This window comes from Pangasianodon hypophthalmus, chromosome 26 (genome assembly GCF_027358585.1).
Source record: "Pangasianodon hypophthalmus isolate fPanHyp1 chromosome 26, fPanHyp1.pri, whole genome shotgun sequence".
Lineage (NCBI taxonomy): Eukaryota > Metazoa > Chordata > Actinopteri > Siluriformes > Pangasiidae > Pangasianodon > Pangasianodon hypophthalmus.
This window is the reverse complement of record NC_069735.1, coordinates 11,232,450-11,252,077: the sequence shown is the minus strand read 5'-3', so window position 1 is coordinate 11,252,077 and position 19,628 is coordinate 11,232,450. Positions and strand designations below refer to the sequence as shown.

At 37.8% G+C, this 19,628-nt stretch overlaps 1 protein-coding gene across 3 annotated transcripts in view; it reads right to left on the bottom strand.

The window, feature by feature from the left end:
- Positions 1 to 19,628, bottom strand: part of grin2bb (glutamate receptor, ionotropic, N-methyl D-aspartate 2B, genome duplicate b) — a 112,883-nt gene that overhangs the window by 89,700 nt on the left and 3,555 nt on the right. The window contains exons 1-3 of one of the 3 annotated variants that reach the window (XM_053229976.1): positions 17,679 to 19,626; positions 15,267 to 15,920; positions 83 to 664 (exon numbers count right to left, since the gene is read on the bottom strand). In XM_053229976.1, the coding sequence (XP_053085951.1) occupies positions 83 to 664; positions 15,267 to 15,293 (609 nt within the window). In that variant the 5' untranslated portion in view covers positions 15,294 to 15,920; positions 17,679 to 19,626. Of the gene's footprint in view, positions 1 to 82; positions 665 to 8,350; positions 9,464 to 15,266; positions 15,921 to 17,678; positions 19,627 to 19,628 lie in introns of those variants that run through there. The other 2 variants (XM_053229977.1, XM_026932273.3) reach the window with 2 other exon arrangements.

The window sequence follows — 19,628 nt, the reverse complement described above, 5'->3', positions numbered from 1 at the left end:
GAGTATAGACCAGGGGATAGAAAGGATGCTGAAAGAGATATTTAACAACAGAGGAAGAGACATGCTTGAGATGGGACATTACCTTGGCAGCCATGATCATGGAGGAGCCTCCGCGGATGCCCAGGATGGGGATGTGGGTCTGCGCTGAGATGAAGTCAAGGATCTGGGCGATGGCCTCGTGGTCAGAGTCATCTCCAAACACGACGCCCTGGAGCCAGTGGCGGGACATGAGCGCACATATGCGCGTGATGATGCTCTTTGGGTCTGTTTCATTCATGGTGACCAGGTCGAGCTTGGGTGCCAGCGGTACGTGTAGAAAGTCCTCCTTCTCCAGGCCCTCAGCCAGCGCCACCTCACTCGAGTTGCCCACAAGCACCACGGCAATGCTAAGGCCCTGCGCCAACTTGGGCACTGATGCCACCGGATTTGGTGGAGAGTAATGGGGAGGCCCAATGATGTTGCCAGTGGCCACTCCCCCAGCCATGCCCCCACCGCCCCGTCGCGTCTCGCAAGCTGGGAAGAGGAGCAGCGACACGAGGAGCACAAATGAGAAAAGAGGGAGTCTGGAAGGTGAAGGGAGGACGGAGGGCGAGGAGAGGGTACGGCGGAAGGAGGGAAAGAGGCCGAGGCTGACAAGCATGGCAGTGAAGTGAAGACGCAGTCCCTGGAGGAAGGGAGACAGGGAGAGAGTTTAGAAAAATGTGTCATATGCTTTCTCTTCTTCAGCCTTCACTACTAATTAATGGCATGTTTTGGACAGGATCCATGGAAACGTCGAAAGCCTACAGAGAATTCTGTCATACATGCTGTCGAATTTAGTAACAAGTTTGCCAAACTTCTATATTTAACATCTTTAACATCTATCTTTAAAGGAATTCTCCAGTATCCCCCCCCCAATTAATGTCCACTGCTATATCCATCTGTAAAATGAATGATTATCAAAGACATTCATTTTCACGTCTCCCTGTAACGACAAAAGAAACAAAAACCTATTTACTCAAAAATCATTTATAATGGAGGTTTAACAGCAGAATAATAATATTAAACAATAAATGTTTAAAAAATATATGTGACAGTATAGGACAAATCTAAAACTAGAATTTATATTCTAAGAAAAATGAAGAGAATATCTAACCAAAGCGGTGTACTATAGTTGTTTCTATCGTTCCACTATCCTGAAGGTTTTGGTGGTATCCATGTGCTCTCAGGCAGAATCTGGGGTATTTCTGTGTTAAAGCTACACTGGTTAATACATAGCCACAAATTCTGAGTCAGAAAAAATATTGACATTCTGAAAAAAATATTTTATTTCAGATTTAGAGCTTAATTGATAAACACCTTTCTGTGAAGCATTCATGAAACATGAATCATTCATGAAGCATTCTACAAAATTGTATTCAACAGCTGGCCTTAGATTTCAATTATGATTGATTTTTGAGTAAATTAGTTTGCTGATCTTTTCTCACTACAGAGAAACGTCAAAATTCTTGTCTAAGGAAATCACACGTCAATTACAGATGCTGAAGATACATTTTAGACTGAAAAATATTAGAATATTCCTTCAAAGATTTTTACTTTTGCTTCATACATACACTATATGCAAGTTAACTAAAGTAAGTACAGGAACTCAAACGAATCAAGACATATTTTTGCATAAGCTGTTTCTATAAGCTCCAACTTTTTTTTCTTTAAGCCATTTTCATAAACTGCAATGCAAAAGAATGATTTTTCACAAGCCATTTGAGTAAATGTGCCTCTAATGTCACACATTACCCTGCAAATTCCACAGACCTAATACTTATATTTTATGGTTTGATGCATTACTTTTGAAGGGAGGTGTGTGTATTTGTTACTGGTTTTTATAGGTTGTAATGTATTGTATTGCAGAGAACAAATAAATCCTTTATGTGAATTGAACCTTGAGTTTCAGAGTGAGTGCCAGCGTATTGAAGAAAAATCGAAGCACACTCCGTTAACATAAAAGCTTTAAAAGAAATTGATTGTGAAGCACAATGAGCTTCGTTTTGAAAGGGCAGTGAGAAAGAGGGTGACAGACATATGATACAAAATATCAACAGACATAGAGAAAGCTTGATAGAGAAAGAGAAAGTGAGACAGCATGCGAATATGTAGTGCTCACAGAATGAGACACCAGTTGGTTGATCAGCTGACAGAATGGAATGACAGAATAAAAACTGTTATTTATATATATATATATATATATATATATATATATATATATATATATATATATATACATATATATAATGTTTTAATTTATGCAGAGTATGTAGTTTCTAGTCTATTCCTGTGCAATGGATGTGGATAGTTTCTTTATTTTAGGCTTCTGTTTGTCATTTTTCTGCCCCACCTCTTGGTGAAAAAAAAACTGCTCAGCTCTGCTCCTTTTCCTCGAAAGGTAACTCATTAGGCATATTTAGGGGTAGTGGTTGTTTGGTTGGTTGGTTTCTAGGAGAAGGCTTGTCAATATTTTCATTGCAATTGCTCTAAAGTGCTGTAAAAATTACAAACAGCTCCTTTAATGTGTGTAAAAAATGCATTGTTTACCAATGGAATAATGGGAAAATAAAACAGTTGTTAGACATATAGATTTTAATGCCCAGTTTGAGAACAACTGTCTTGGATGATGTTATAAAAGTACTAATTACACTGCAAGTTCTTTCTCTGTATACTTCATTTACTGCAATATCGATAGAATATTATATTATCATTCATGCCTATGGTACACACACAATGTCCAATAGCACAAACATCTCCCGTACACATCCACTGACCTTATCCTGTCAAGAATCCACACCAGCTCTCACTCAAAACTCTGTTTCCTTCTTTGCTCCCCTTCCTTTTGCTCTCTCCATCTTTTTTTCCATTCATTTCACAATGCCTGAAGGAAACTTGTTATTGTTTCCTGCCATTCTCATTAGCAGCAATGCAGAAGCAAACACTTAGTCACCAGCAAATGTGCAGTGTGCATGTGTGTGTGTGTGTCACTGAAACGAATAAATCAAAATGGGTCACAAAAGCAACAAGCGAGAGGAGTTTTTTTTTTTGGAAATATATAAAAGCTTTTTTCCAAAAAGTGCAGGTTTTATTTTAAATAAATAAGTAAAAGGAGGTTAAGGTTGGGACAGTTAGCTGGTCACTGGTCTCATCTGGTCAGGTTTTTTCATGAACCACCTTTCATGGTGGTTCTAGCTGGTCAGGTTTGATGGTTTTAGTGTGTCTTGACAGTATCCCTCATGTGTCTCTTAAGGGCTTGACACAGTGGCATTAAGGAGAAGTGCAAGAGCCTGGCACCTGGTGCAAAACACGCCATGCACCATAGGGAGGATGAGAGGCAGGGGGGAGGTGAGGGGAAGAGGAGAGGGGTGAGGAGGGGGGAGGAGAAGAGAGGGGGGATTGGGGGGGGAGATGGAGGGGAGGGGGAAGGAGATGGGAGGGGGGAGGGGGGAAGGAGATGGGGGGGTTACTCCAAAAGAAAGGCAGCTCTTACAGGATAATTATTGGAGGTTTGTCAGCGCTAATTGCAGGTACGCATGCTAATTGTGAATGCGCTCACTTCTGTTGAGACGAACGACTGGAGCGAGGGAAGAGGAGAAGAGGAGAGCGAGTGGGAGGAAAAGAACTGAGGGAGGAGATACAGAGAGAGAGAGAGAGAGAGAGAGAGATGTGAAGGCTCGTGAAGAATGAAATAAGCACATGTAGTGCCCAAATGATAATAATTAATAATAAAATGAAATGAAAAATAGCCTAAGTCACAAGACATAAAAGGAAAAAATCTATACTGAGCATCAGAGAAAGGGCACTAAGGAAGATTAATAATAATTTTTAAAAAATTAATCAGTTTCATAACAAGAATGCATGTTAAAAAATAAAGGCTCTTGTGAATAATGAGGGATAGTCATGACAGATAGAAAACAGACAAAATGATTAAAAGAAGGAGAAAAGTGCTAGAGAATGACAGAAGAAAAAGCAGAAAACGCAGTGAGATGCACCACTTGGTTTTGCCTTTCAGTTTAGCAGCAGTTTGTAACCATAGCAACCATTCAAATGAGCCTTCCTACACTCACTCACTCACTCAAACACACACACACACACACACACACACACACAAAGCTCCATATTGATACAGCCATGCAGATTTAACAACCTTAAGTCTCCTAGTAACAAATACATACATGTAGGACAACTTTTGTGAGCTTATCAGAGCGTCATGTGACAGCAATAGAGAATTCGGTATGTCTGTAAAGCACACACACACAGACACACACACACACACACACACAGTGCGTATTTCCACAAATTATTGTTGGAAAGGCTTCCTGCTGATACAACGCCGTTTTCACAATCACGCTCAAATCCACACACAGAACCCTTCTGGCTCACGAACACACACACACACACACACACAGAGTGTTGCCAGCTCTTTTCAGGGGAAAGTAGATAACGCATGCTCAAATACTAGAATAAAAGAAGTTACTCGATGATGTCATGGGCTAATTTGCCTATTCGTTGAATAATCATGATCATGTGCATATAAAAATGTGTTACATGAAGAATTACATGAAGATTTATTATAGAATAGACTTATAGAATAGAAATACACATGAAGGAAAACAGTTATGGATGGAATAACTGACTTTACTACTTGTAAATATTTGAACTTTTTTGTCTTTTAATCTACATAAAGTTCTGAAAATTAGAGGTACAGTCAGTGGTTTTGGCAGACGTTAGCTGAAGCTAGCTGTTTTGAAACTCTTTACATAGCCACGCCCCTAACCACATGTAGCTATGTTGCCTAGGCTAGAACGCTTGAACATTCCTGCACTTCAGCTATCTGACAGGTACTACTACTTGTAAATATAGCCAAGAATAGAGTTTAAAACTAAGAACGAAGAAGTGTATGGGTGGAACAAACAATGGTGATCAGTGATTGGTCGTTAGGAGCATAGGTTCGTGCATGGGAAACTCAGTCAGGCTTTACACACTGCTGGTGAGTCGACTGAACCTGCTCTCTCAACTCGTATAACCAGCAGCTGTGATGTGAGCTGGAGAGCCGTATCGAGTGCAGGACAGTCGCTAACTTCTGCTCAAAAACATCACTAGATTTGTTGCTAGGCCATTCCTTGAAATAAAATCACTAAAGGGCTCTAAAAAAGTCACCATATCCGAGTCACTAAGTTAGCACCACTAGAGCTTTTTGATACAGGCTTCTCCTATAAATTATGAGTCATGGTATTAATGCAGTGCAATATTTGGGATCAACAAATTGTTCAAGGGAATCAAAAAATAATTACAGGTTTATCAGCGTTGATCTTCAACTGGTATATTTGTTGTTTTTTGTTTTATGTTGCTTTTTTTTCCAAAAAAATCTCATGACATTATTATCTATATTGGTATAGATGAATCCTTCTCATGATAAAATGTTATAATTTACTGTCACCCTATTGATGTGTTTGTTCAGATCTAAGTTAGGATCTAAGTTTGCAGGGTTAAATCACAGAAATCTGCTCTAGATAAAAGCAAGCTGTTCCCTGTTGCATATGGAAGCTATAGTATGCCCGAAGTCCATTAAACGCATGAAAAAAAATCAAAGACACAACATCGAAAAGTACGCTTTTGTGTTCAAATTAGTCTGATGCTTCAAGTTATGTAAGTGCAACATCCATTTATCTATTCCTAAGACCGCCGACGTTCTCACTCAGCACCTGCTGAGAGTTATCACTGCTTAAATGTCACTGACAGAGTGGAGAAAACTGCCATAAATCACACACACACACACGCGCACACACAGACACGCTCTCCCTTGTGGTGGTGTCTTATATCCCTTATAGCGTCCCTTCATGTTCCACTTGATGACACTCTCTCAATCATCTGGGACGCATTTGCGCAGAGCCCAAGGCCTAATTTCCCTGATTGGCTGAAGATGAGAGAACGGTTCCAGCACTGAGACCTAATTGGCTGGGGATGAGAGATGGTCTAAGCCCTGGGGCTTCACTGGCTTCAATGCTGAAAAGTTGGTCCATAGGGGCGGGGCTTGTTCATTAGAGTCAGAAAAAGTGACATTCACAAACAGTATTGATCTGACCAGCCGGACAGACAGAATACAAGACCATACTTGCACATGGACACACACACACACACACACACACACACAATCACCATTGGACCAGGCCAGTGATGGCGGGATGAAACACATCACAGTCATATGCCATTTTGTCTCCCTGTCATCAAACATTTTGAGCTATGTAATTTTGTTGTTTAAAAGATGATTAAAATCTTTTCAGCACAATTTATCAGCATCAAGACAAACAAGAAATGCTCCAGATAAAGCCAAACAATTTTACAGGCAATAAACAGGCCTAATAAATCCATTGCAATTTATTTATTATGGTTTTCATAAAATGGCTGCTGACATAATACAGTTTGTTCAGAATAGTGTTAGGACTAAACAATCTCCAATTTCTTTCCACTGATTCATCCACTAGAGTCTTTCTGGTGTAGAGCAGTTTATTTGACCACTGGGGAAAATGTTATTCATGTCTTTGGGAGAATATCTGGATATGCCCTCTTGGCTTTCATCCTTTCTTCATTTTAGGGTTAATTACATGAAAGTAAAATCTGGCTGCATTTCATATACATGACCTAGAAAAACTCTACACTGAATTAAATTTGACCTTTTTTGTTTTTTAATCTACATAAAGCTCTGAAAATTAGAGGTACAGTCAGTGGTTTTGGCAGACGTTAGCTGAAGCTAGCTGTTTTGAAACTCTTTACATAGCCACGCCCCTAACCACATGTAGCTATGTTGCCTAGGCTAGAACGCTTGAACATTCCTGCACTTCAGCTATCTGACAGGTAAGTAGACCAACTCCTTGTACTCACTGGCTGAAAGATAGTGGTTCGCATCTTTTGGTTTTTTTAATCTCATTTATAGAGCCTAAGGTGTAGCAGAGACCTTTTTGGAGCAGAGACCTATTTGGAGAAGAGATTTCAATCCCCTTTTACTTAAATGTGGTTTTAATTTGATTGTAACTATAAAAGAAAATGACTCAGTAAACTAACCACCAGGTGCAGTGGTAAAGAAAAGCAAGGCTTTTCTTTCTGGGTTGACTCCTTAAATCTTCAGAAAAATGTAATGTCTCTTTTTTTTTTGTATTATTCTTTTTTTAAGGGAATTTAAGAGAAATGTTTATGACACAGCTGATATCTAAATGAAATACAAGTGAGACTTGTCACAGAATCTCCTGAGATATCAAAGAGAAACCCATAAACAAAAAATTTCCTCCAGCTTATACACATATATTTTATATGATAGTGATGGTGGTTTGATTTGTTTGACTACAATATGTCTCAATTCAGTCATTATCTTCTTGGCCAAGTTTAATATAATGGGTAAAATTTGATTAAAACAGATTTCAATGTCCTAACACTAAAACTAACATGAAATCAAATGTATAGTCAAAATTAACAAGAAGCTAAAATCATCCAGGAATGGATTGTTGGGTTCGTGTCTGTTAAGGGTAAAGGGTGACTGCGCATGCTCGGTTTATATTTGTATGCGTGTCTGTGTGTCATTTGAGTATTTGTGTATGTCAGCGTGCTTACTGATGCCAATCTCTGCATGTTTCATTACTTCTGGAACTAATACAAGCATTTCCCCAGCAAACCCCGATCTCTGTTCTTCCTGGCAAAGCAATAAATTATGCATCAAACAAAATGTTTGCACAAAAACCCATTGCAAGTTTTATCCAATCTCAAATTAGTTCAGCTGCAGCTTGGGAGAGAAATCTCTGATAACAAGCGATATTCTTATTTATTGAAGAATTAAATCAGATCAAATTCCTCAACTAAAAATGATGGCAAAAATATGTTAACATATTGAAGGATGAAATGTGATGAAAGTACAAAACTGATTATCAGTGTTAAGTGATGATTTGTAATATAGGTAATGTAAGGAAATAAATGCATACACATTTATTCATGCATACATACACACACACACACACACACACACACACACACAGCGTTCTGAAGTGGTGCAACGAGTGAGGAGGATTGGGCTGGCATGGTAATCCAGTCTGACACTATGAAAGTGCACAGACACACACACACACACACATACACACACACACACACAAACACACACAAATATGCATCCAAATACAGCAAGACTGTCAGTGAGGGAGAAGAAGATTTAACATGCATACATAATTAGTCCACATAGATGCACATCTCTCTTTCTCTCGCTGTCTCTCTCACTCTCTCACACACACACACATACACACATACACAATACTGTTCATGTACTATACATTAACATAATACAGACCCACACGTCAGGCTTGAGAAGTAGGTTTTTGGGTGAAAGACCTTTTCTTCCCTATAAGCCTTGGTGATGACCAATCAAATGGGATCATCCCCTCTCCCTCTTTCTCCAATGTTCATGGGTAATTAATTAGCAAGCTGTTCCTAGTTAAGTCCAAATGAACATCAACACATGGATATCAAGAGATACTGGTCTATTCCTAATCACACTCTCAAACACTCTCAGACAGTCTGAGCATAACATGTATCTTTCTATTAACTGAACTCTGGTCAATCAGGGGCTGCAGAGGAAGTGCTGCAATAAGTCATTGTAACAGTAGTTTTGGACATTAATTATTGAGTGATTGTAATATTGAGTTGGGATTCTTGGAATGAATGATTATGTTCCCAGTCATCTTCTCATATCTTACTTATTGTTCTTTTGATCAGAGGCCACCAAAGGAAGTGAATCGTTTTCAATTATTCAAATGTTGCCTTGGGAGGTAACTAAATGAGGAATCACAATATTAATTACATTTACCATTAGACGTTTGGCAGACACTTTTATTCAGAGTCACTTAACATTGAGATGTCATGCTGCGCAGTTGAGGGTTAAGCCCCTCGCTCGAGGGCCCATCAGTGGTTGTGTTGCAACTCTGGAATTTGATCACTAGCTCCTTAACCAGTGACCCATCAATACACAACAGAAAGTCTGATTTCTTGTTCATTAGTCTAGTCAATTAGCCATGACTACTGCAGTGAGTTGTCATAACATTAAAGGCTGATCGCATTGTTCATTTGGGGCATGATTAAAGACTGATCATAACTTTGTTATTGTTTCTGAGACATGAAAGACTGAATGTAACATTGGCTTTTGATACGATGAGTAATCATAATGTTTGTTTGGGACATGGCGAATGAATAAGTGCATATAAATTATTGGTAAGGGAAATGATGAAAGGGTGATTGTAACACTGTTTTGGAAAATGAATACATGATCAAAATGCTGACTTGGGAATGATGAAAGTACATTGTTTTTGACACATGATGAAAGAGTGACCCTAACAGTGGATTGAGACATCATGAACCAGTGATTTTTGACTTGGATTGAGATGTGATAAAAGAGTGATTGTGACTTGCTTTAGAAAATGAAAGAGTGATTGTAACTTGGTTTGAGATATGATGAAAGAGTGATTGTGACTTGGTTTAGAAAATGAAAGAGTGATTATGACTTGGTTTGAGATATGATGGAAGAGTGATTATGACTTGATTTGAGACATGATGAAAGAGTGATTGTGACTTGGTTTGAGATATGATGAAAGAGTGATTGCGACTTGGTTTGAGATATGATGGAAGAGTGATTATGACTTGATTTGAGACATGATGAAAGAGTGATTGTGACTTGGTTTGAGATATGATGAAAGAGTGATTGTGACTTGGTTTGAGACACGATGAAAGAGTGATTGTGACTTGGTTTGAGATATGATGGAAGAGTTTGAGATATGATGGAAGAGTGATTGTGATTGGTATGAAAAATGATAGTGATTTTAACATTGGTTTGAGACATGATGAAAGAGTGATTGTGACTTGGTGTGAGACATGATGAAAGAGTGATTGTGACTTGGTGTGAGACATGATGAAAGAGTTTGAGATATGATGGAAGAGTGATTGTGACTTGGTGTGAGACATGGTGAAAGAGTGATTGTGACTTGGTGTGAGACATGATGAAAGAGTGATTGTGACTTGGTTTGAGACATGGTGAAAGAGTGATTGTGACTTGGTGTGAGACATGATGAAAGAGTGATTGTGACTTGGTTTGAGACATGGTGAAAGAGTGATTGTGACTTGGTGTGAGACATGATGAAAGAGTGATTGTGACTTGGTTTGAGACATGGTGAAAGAGTGATTGTGACTTGGTGTGAGACATGATGAAAGAGTTTGAGATATGATGGAAGAGTGATTGTGACTTGGTGTGAGACATGATGAAAGAGTTTGAGATATGATGGAAGAGTGATTGTGACTTGGTGTGAGACATGGTGAAAGAGTTTGAGATATGATGGAAGAGTGATTGTGATTGGTGTGAAAAATGATAGTGATTTTAACATTGGTTTGAGACATGATGAAAGTCATTGTATCATTGGTTTGAGACATGATGAAAGAGTGACTGTAACTTTGGTTTAAGATGTGATGAGAGAGTGAGTAAATAGTCATAACAATATATGAGCTATTATTAATTTCTTCGGACATGAATGAACATGTGATTATATCATTGGTGTAACACAAATGAAAGATCATAGTTTTGGTTTGGAATGTAAATTAATGAATGAGAGACTGTAATGTTAGTTGGGAATATGAATGAGTTAATTATATAGTGAATTATAACCCTTATTTTGGATGCGTTGGTGGGTGAGTGCAATAACTCACAGTAAATAAGGCACAATGTATAAAGTCTATACAGTATATAATGACACAGCCCATAGACATGCTAGCATAACAATGAATCTTAAAAGCCAGTTAACCCACAGATTACATCTAATTCCACTCATGCTTATGTGCTAAAAACACATATATAAAACAAGTACTTTACTATAGGTGAGATTTTGTCATGGTATACGAGTGCTGTCTAAGGGAACAATTTCAAAACTCATGACGGTATGTGCCAAACTCTGAAAAAGTGCCTCGGGAAGTTGTAAGTTGAAGCTCAGGGACAGAAAGCGATGAACACTTGGAGCAGGAGATCTTCTGGAAATCATTGAAAAGGAATCTACAAAATAGTGGCAGAAATCAGTTTTCCCCATATTGAATGTTACAGCCTAAACCAAAACAGTATGTCATTAGCTTACCAAAGGTGACATATGATTGGCCTGCAGCTTCGCCATGACTTCTAGCTAGTGCTTCAGTATATAAAAACTGTGTCATACTGCAATGCAAGGTATGGCTTCTGAACATTTTGTATTTTCAATATGTTAATGGGTTTTATACCATAGTGTTCTGTGAAAAGATTTATACAACATTGGAAGGAGTGTCGAGTGTCAGCAGTCAGAGGTAAAGCTGCTCCTTTAAGTTTTCCAACACAAGACATTTTTCATGACAGATGGCTTTTCACTTCGTGATTTGTTGGTAACATGACAAGCTGCATTTTTGTCTTATTAACATATTAACAGGAATTTTACATATAAACTTCTACCATGTTCTGCAACATTAAACTATAAATGAATAAAAACTACACTGTCATTCTTTAATGAATAAAAATTTGTTAGCATTGGAAAATCACTCTGGTATAAGAGGAATATATCACTTTTATCTTTGGGGTGGTAACAATAACTCTTCTAGTAGCCTTCTATAAGATCCCAATGCAGAGCCCAATACTACATTAACAATTAAAAATGATATTATTTATGCTAAACAATTTTTAAAAGGACAGCCTATGAATAAATTTGCTTTTATTCTTTCTATTTTTATATCTGAGTGAACTAAAGCTGAATAAAGTCAATAGCAAGCCGCCAAAGTTCGTGATGGATCTGTTGTTCTTGAAGAAATGTCCAATAGCAATTAAAAAGTATTACAAGCAAAACACGCTGTAACATATTTACTAGCACTGTGTGTAATGGTTTAAGAAGCCATTATAATAAACCACTGTCATAAAGACACTGTGTGAGCTGGCCCTCGTCCTTGTAGCACAAGAAACAAAGCCAACTGTTCCTCTAATTGTTATGAAGGTGGGAAGAGGTACACAGTAATGAACTGATAAACTATAACACAGGTGAGTGAATTGTGCCAACACATCCACACACACGCAAAGTGCTTTCTCTACAAGCTTTTTCTTGTATCTACATTATTAGATTTAGTTTGATTTAATAAGATAATGCTCTTTTAAATGTACCAGTACGACCTGTACAGAAGCACACACACCGTCTAACCTAAATCCCCTTAATTGGTTGGTCAATGTTGTTCTAGTCGCTTGGATGAGCCCAGTTGTTGTGGATAATGACCTTCGTGTCTATCAGTCCATCTCCCCTGCTGACACAGACACGTACTCCATCGATCAAGAGAGAACAAGTTATCTCTGTCTCTGGCGCAGAGATACAAACACAGAGACGCTTACATGCATCATCACACACCAAACAGTTTAAGCTAATGAGGTAAACGCCAGCAATGTCTGCTGTTCATTCAGCATTATAACAAACCCATAGGGCAGTGACTGGGTGCTATGCAACAGAATAGGTGGATTATTAATGAAGGAAGAAAGTCAATTTTAGGTACTTAGTACATTTAATGACATGTTAACCAAATGGCTTACAAAATTTAATTTTGATCAGTGAAACACAAGACATTAACTCAGCATGCACACACAGTCTACTGAGTATACATTCAACGAACCCGAGAATAAAAGTGAGTAGAGACTTAAAGAGTTTACACTGAGGCAACGCTCCTAATGTAAATTAGGTAGATTATTGCTGAAGCCTCAGTGCTGCTATTTTAAGAGCATGGACACCTTTAAGCATTAACAAGGACTGAGGGACAAGACTGATCTAGACAAAGTGAGTGGACAGATTAAATTGTTAGTATAAGAAAGAATGAGCCCACTGGGAGAATTTAAAGCAAATAATAAAACCTTAAAGTGTTCCTAAAATGAACTGAAAAACCAAAGGAGGGAAGCTAAAACCTGAGTCATATCTTCACTCTTCTTGGAAAACTGTCAATAGTTGCACAGTGGCATTTTGGACTAATTGTAGGTGGGTGGGAAATGACTAACTAGCACCAACGTATAACAAATAATCAAATTAATAATCCAAGAAAAAAAAACAACATGAAAGCAAAATAACAAAAGTAACGTGAAATTTTAGATCTCAATCAAAAAATATATATACAAATACGACGGGACTGTTGGCAGGATGATAAATGCTGCTTCAGGACCAACATTTTATCAGTAAATTTGGGAATATCAAACAAAAGTATTGCTTGGTTTGTTTTAAGAGAAAAAAAAAATTATTAATTTAAATTTAAATTAAATTAAATTTAAATTTAATTTATTAATTTAAATATTCAAATCGATTTAAATGTTCTCAAGTCACTGAGCCTCTTTAAGAAGGTTATTATTACATTCCAGGGTAAGTGTGCAGCAAAATATTACAGCTTAATGGAAACAAATTAATAACATATTAAAGAAAAATGGGCCTAAAATGAAACCCATATGCGATGAAGGCAGAAAAGGGGGGAAAAAAATCAATATTGTTAATGAAAAAGGAAATAAACCAACTAGTAAATTTGGGGATACCAAACAAGTTTTTTTTAATAGTTAAAAAAATTATTTGTGCCAAATAATTATGCTAAACAATTTTGAAAATGACAGCTGATGATGAGAAAAAATTAGCTTTTATTCTTTCTATTTTTATATCTGAGTGAACTAAAGCTGAATAAAATCGATAACAAGCCGCCAAAGCTCATGATGGATCTGTTGCTCTTGAAGAAATGTCCAATAGCAATTAAAAAGCATTACAAGCAAAACACGCTGTAACACATTTACTAGCACTGTGTGTAATGGTTTTAGAAGACATTATAATAAACCAATGTCAAAAAAAAAGCTATCCAGTTTTTAATGTCGTCAAGACAATAACTAGTCACCTTTAAGAATTTTGCTTTAGAGAAGTGTGTATTACTAGCAAAACAATAAAACAGGTGTTATATGTCTTGATAATATAGCTTAACAGGGACTTGTATTGAAAACTGCCCTAAATATGAGCCCTGAAGAATGCCACATTGATTGAAGTCAGAAGGGGAAAAAATCGACAGCTCTGTCTGGGCTAGGAAATAATCAAATCAAGTGCCATACACCGAATGCCAATGCAAATCCCCAATTCAGCTTGATTGCATTGCAGAAAATGTCGGATTTAATTGAGTTGCATGTCACTTACAGCGGACAGATATGGTGCACCCTGTAAAAAATTCATCCTCATAACTGCAACAAAATGTCTGACAAAATTCACCACAACAGTTAAGAACCAGAAAATGGTTATGTCACACAAGGTCTCTGTGGTGTTCCAATGTTCTGTTGCCATGCCAACTGAACCTTCGTTGCCACGCCACCAGATTCTCAGAGTAATGCAGTGGAAGATTTGAAAGACATTTTCACTCTTTTTTCCTTAATCCCTCTGGTATTGTCAATCAAGAATGGGTGTGACTGGCAGTTTTGCTGACCCTACTGAGCAAGGGCAAAACAAATCTGTCACCTTACGTTAATAAGCAAAGGCAAGTCCGAAGATAGAGACACATTATCAAACATTTTAGCCTGGGTGATGAGTCGCTGCTCACCTCTATCACAACAAATGAGTTTTATTAGTTCTGAAAAAAGAAAACAAGGGAGGAAAGGCCAGTGGGTGTTTTGCGCATTTATTACATCCCTCTTTCTCCTTTCATTTTCTTCTCGTTTACCTACTTAGTTAAAATATCTGGACAAGACTCTAGATTTATTACTCAAGCCTGGACGAAGGCAGCAAGACTAAGAATAGTTTTGGGAGCATGAGGTTTGGGTATTTCTCATACACACACACACACACACACACACACACACACAAACACACAAGTTTGTCCTACTGTCCTTATAAGGACCTTTCATTGATATAATTATTAAAGCAAATATTTAATTATATGAATACACCCTAACCTCAGTTACCTAAAATAAAAGAAACTTCTGACTTTTTTATTATTTTTTTTGTTTGTTTAAAAAAAAAAGCAGTTTTCCTAAAAGCCAAATTTGGTCCCCACCTAGATATAAAAATGTGCCCAAACACACACACACACACACATCACCATCATCATTATATCCCGTCAGTACACCAACAAACAATAACAGCAACAAAATATGGTTGTAAATGTGGTGTTTTGTTTATGTTTAGAAAGAAAGAAAGAAAGAAAGAAAGAAAAGAATGATTCATTCCTACCTTGAACATTGCCAGCCCAACTGCCATCCTCTCTGCTCAACTCTGGCATGATGGTTTGAGCTGGGTCTCCTCTCTTCCTCTCATAGCCTCAGATGGAGGGATGACAAATGGATAAAGCAGCACAAGGGGGACCACAGAGGAAGGAAAGATTGGTGTAAAAAAAAAAAACAGGTTCTGGATGGACCCTGGATTGGTTTGGCCTTACTATAGATCCAGGTAGATCCAGATTATTTGAGTCCAATGATGACTCAAGAAAATAGCTTCTCCCCCTAACTCACAAATTAGATCAATAAAGGATAAATAAAATATTAAACTACAAATGTCTGTCTCTTTTAGTAAAAATACACATACAAAAACTGCATCTAAATGCCCTGGAAAGCACTCCTGAGGCTTATGTCTCTGGTGGCATCGTCTTCTTACAAAAAAAAAAAAAAAAAACTGATATGAGTCAACACTAGTGAGCCGAAAAATGAAAATTTGCAAGCAGCTGACAGTGAGTTTTGTCCTTTTGGCTTCTTTCTTAGTATCTTAAAAAGATAGTACTTTTGAAGAAGAAATATATCTTTAGATCTTCACTGATGTAGGTCTCTAGCTGTTGGTCAGTTCTCTTTGAAGATCCCCACCTGCATCCTCCACTGCCTCCTTATTGCATCACTACAAGAAAGGCAAGAAAAAGAAAACAGTCATTTCTCACCTCTGGTGCAGGATTTGTGCTCTGAGCTGTGCATGTGAGCAGAGCTTAAACTAAAATTGGTTAATTTTTCTACTGACACCCATTTTAGGTTGTTCTGCTGGGCTGAACACGTTTGCCCCTTTCGCACTATGAGTCATAAAACAAATCAGAGGACTTGATTGAAAGCAGTGGCAATTCTAAAGTGTAGCAAATGAAGAATGATGTGCAGTTGCACAATATTAGCTGTGGATGTTTAGCACAAGTTCAGTAAACCGCAGTAGCAGGTTAGAAACCTTAAATCTACAATAGTCTGTTTTATACCACAGCTCTGTTGAATTCTTTATTATGAAGGTGTGGATTCATTTCCTGTAACAGCAGCTCTGACAGTAGATCAGGTTTGTAATTCAGGTTTATATTAATGCACTCTGTTCTAAGATGTTATTGTTTCTATAGTAACAACTCACTCAAAGGGACTTGTATGGTGGACGATCCACATTATTTTAGCCAACTAATAAATGGATTAAGAAAATGTGTAGTTATTAAACAAAGAAAAATGTATAACCCTTGATATGGTGAAGACATTCATTGTTTAACATTTATGGAAGGAGGTTTTTGCTTCATAAAGGTTTGTAGGAGTCTTCACAACAGAGAACTTTTCAGAGAACTAACTTGTCTCACGGACATTTCGCAACATTAAAAATAACCATAAACAGTTAAAAGCACTACATGATGTTCATCAATAAATAATAAATTGTAATTATTGACAAATTGCTGTAGTATAAAATAAATAAAACACTATAGGAAGTGCTTTTATTGGAAAATAATCATCTTTGGGGTGGTAACAGTAATTCCAGACTGCATCAGACTGCATCGCACCACCCTGTTGTTGATTATTTTTCTATAACATTTACACACCATTGTGTTTTATTTCGTATATATGTCAACTTGCTGCTTCAGTTGTTTTTGATAACAGAATAAAGTTTTAGAAATTATAAAGTTGCATCATAAGTAGCTGTCTAGCTAAACAGGAAATTGTTTTCTTGCACATTATCTTTTAACCAACCTAAAGCTGAAGTAGGCTAGCGGATTCTAATGAATGATAGGTAAGACAAAAGAGCATGTATTTTCATTTTTCCAGTTTGGATGCTTTTGTTGGATTTTGCAGGATGGCAGTTGAACAAAATTTGAGCTGGCTTGTCTTGACTAGGGGTATTTAAAAATAGCCTGGTGATAAAATTTAGTGTTTAATAACTTCTCTCTACACTCAAGCATTCCTTAAAGGTTTGGCAAATTCTGTTTGCTCACTGAGCAATGTGCATAACCATGCCCAAACGCAGCATAATCTATGTGCACCCAAGTGTTTTTTTTTTTTGTTTTTTTTTGAATATTCACAGAGTAGTGCTAGGGAAAATAATTGCTGCTATGACATCATCATCAAGTATTTTAAACAGTTGTTGGGTTGGTGACCATAACAATCAGTCTAGAAGGACTGGGTGGGTGAAACTGATTCAACAGGCTACTGACAAACAGTTGTATGCTTTATGTCTTTTAGCAACTTGAATATTTTTTCTCTCTGCACTACTTTCCGTTTAAACAACAGACAGCAAATTGGAGCATTAGCTGATTCTTTTTCACCTTAAGCCTGTAAGGGCCTAGATGTTTCTACTGACCAATATCCAGAAAGGCCACAAGAGGAGACATAATAAAAGAGTATCGTCATGTCTTCCTGTGCTACTCACCATTGCAACCTTTTCTGCAGTGTCTCACTGATATCTGGGTGATGGACAAATGGGACAGAGAAAATACAAGAAACACAAGAGGATCTCCACTGACATGTCCATAGAGCCAAATCATGGGCTTTCCAACGATGTCCTTGAAATTCAAGAAAAATGTGAAGTAGGAAGGAGGATCTGAAATGATAGACTATACAAGAATCTTGTTTGGGTAAATCCAACTGGCTTGTAATGCTTGGACATGCCCAAAATGGCAAAAACTATTTGGAAACCAGAAAATGGACAGAAATGGGGGAGTACAAGCAAGAAATGGATGAAAGGGAGGGATCTTCACAATTTTATCATTCAGTCCATTGGGATAATGGACATATGTTTGCACTAAATTGGAAGTATAATTTGTTTGAGGCCATTTTAAAGACTTCCATTTATTTTCTATTAAAATAGATATATTTTCCCTCCCTGTCTTATTAATTTTAAGAAATTACAGTGTTTTTCAGTCTTGTGCTACCTAGTTAGGACAAGACCTTAAACTGAGATGTTATACCAACTTACAAATGTTCAAAACAAAAAGTTTTGAAAGGATATAACTTCTTGGAAATCTCCAACTGAGTGAATTTGTGAATGAGTCAGAAAGCTGCCTTTAATTCTCTAATGGGTTTGTTCCCATGCCATCTGGGAGTGCGGAGCTTTGGCGTGTCAGCTGATTTTTGGCGGCTGAGGGGTTGGGGAAGGGGAAGGGGGGAGTTTCGAGGGGAGCGAAAGAACAAGGGAGATGGCGAGAGGAGCGAGGGTGAGAAAGAGAGACAGATAATGACGAGGCCAGAGAAGTGCGAGCTTGTCCCTCAGGTGGTAGACGGGCCGAGATGTAGGAGGGAGAGAAAATAAAGACGAAGGAGTGACACATGAAAATTAAACACTCGATAAATAGGGATCTATAATGTGGCAGGTTACATCCAAGAAAAAAGGTCGTGAAAGAGGAGGAAGGTGTAAAATAAAAACCAGTGGGCAGAGATGAACTTCAAATTGTTTCAAAATGGGGGGGATAAGTGTGATGATATAACAGTTTGACCGTGTTAAGGAAATCTTAAATAAGTCTATTGTTAACATGTAAATGCTGATGACGTCCTAGTGTGCCTTGTTCACTTGATATATGCAAGATTTTTAAAACAGGGTCGCCTACTTTATGAAGAACACACCAAGCAGAGAAAATCCTGATAACATTTCAATAACTTAAACATCCAAATCACTGACTTTTTACTGGCCACTAGTGTTAACGGAAAGTGTGATTAGCACACCATGCCATCCCTATTTCAAATATTCCAATGGGATGGTACGACATCAACTAAGCGTTTATGAAACTGGTTCAAGACCTAGAAACCATAAAGATGACCAAGTCCACTGTGTGCTTAATTCAGTGTGGATTTAGTAGTGACAAAATTACATAGCAGATTTTTATGACTCAGTGTAACTGACTGCACCAGTAAATAAGAAGTCAAGCCATGTTTTCTTATACAGGTCTGCTGAATTAATGAACAAACTGCTTCACACTGCACCAACATCAAACGCTTTTACTTCATGGGTGTGGTGTTATCCATTCAGGCCCAACACAGATACTAAAGATGGGTTCTGAAGATGGTAAAAATGAACAGGTGGTGACTTTTTTTACGTCTGCATGTGTATTTCAGGAGGGACAGAATGGCATGGGACTGGAGACCCCGACTTAACAAACGACAGAAAAAATGGTGGGAGCTTAGAGATGGGCAAGCAAACGGGATGGAAGGATGGCATAGGATGAGCGCTGTGATCCTGGTCGCCTTCGTCCGTTTGTTTAGTGTGTGCATGTGCAAGTGTATGTACGTGTGTGTGTCAATGTGTGTTTTGTGTGCACATAAAGTAGAGGACACACAGGTACACACACAGACAAACAGGTCAGACAGACACTAAACAAGTTCGTTA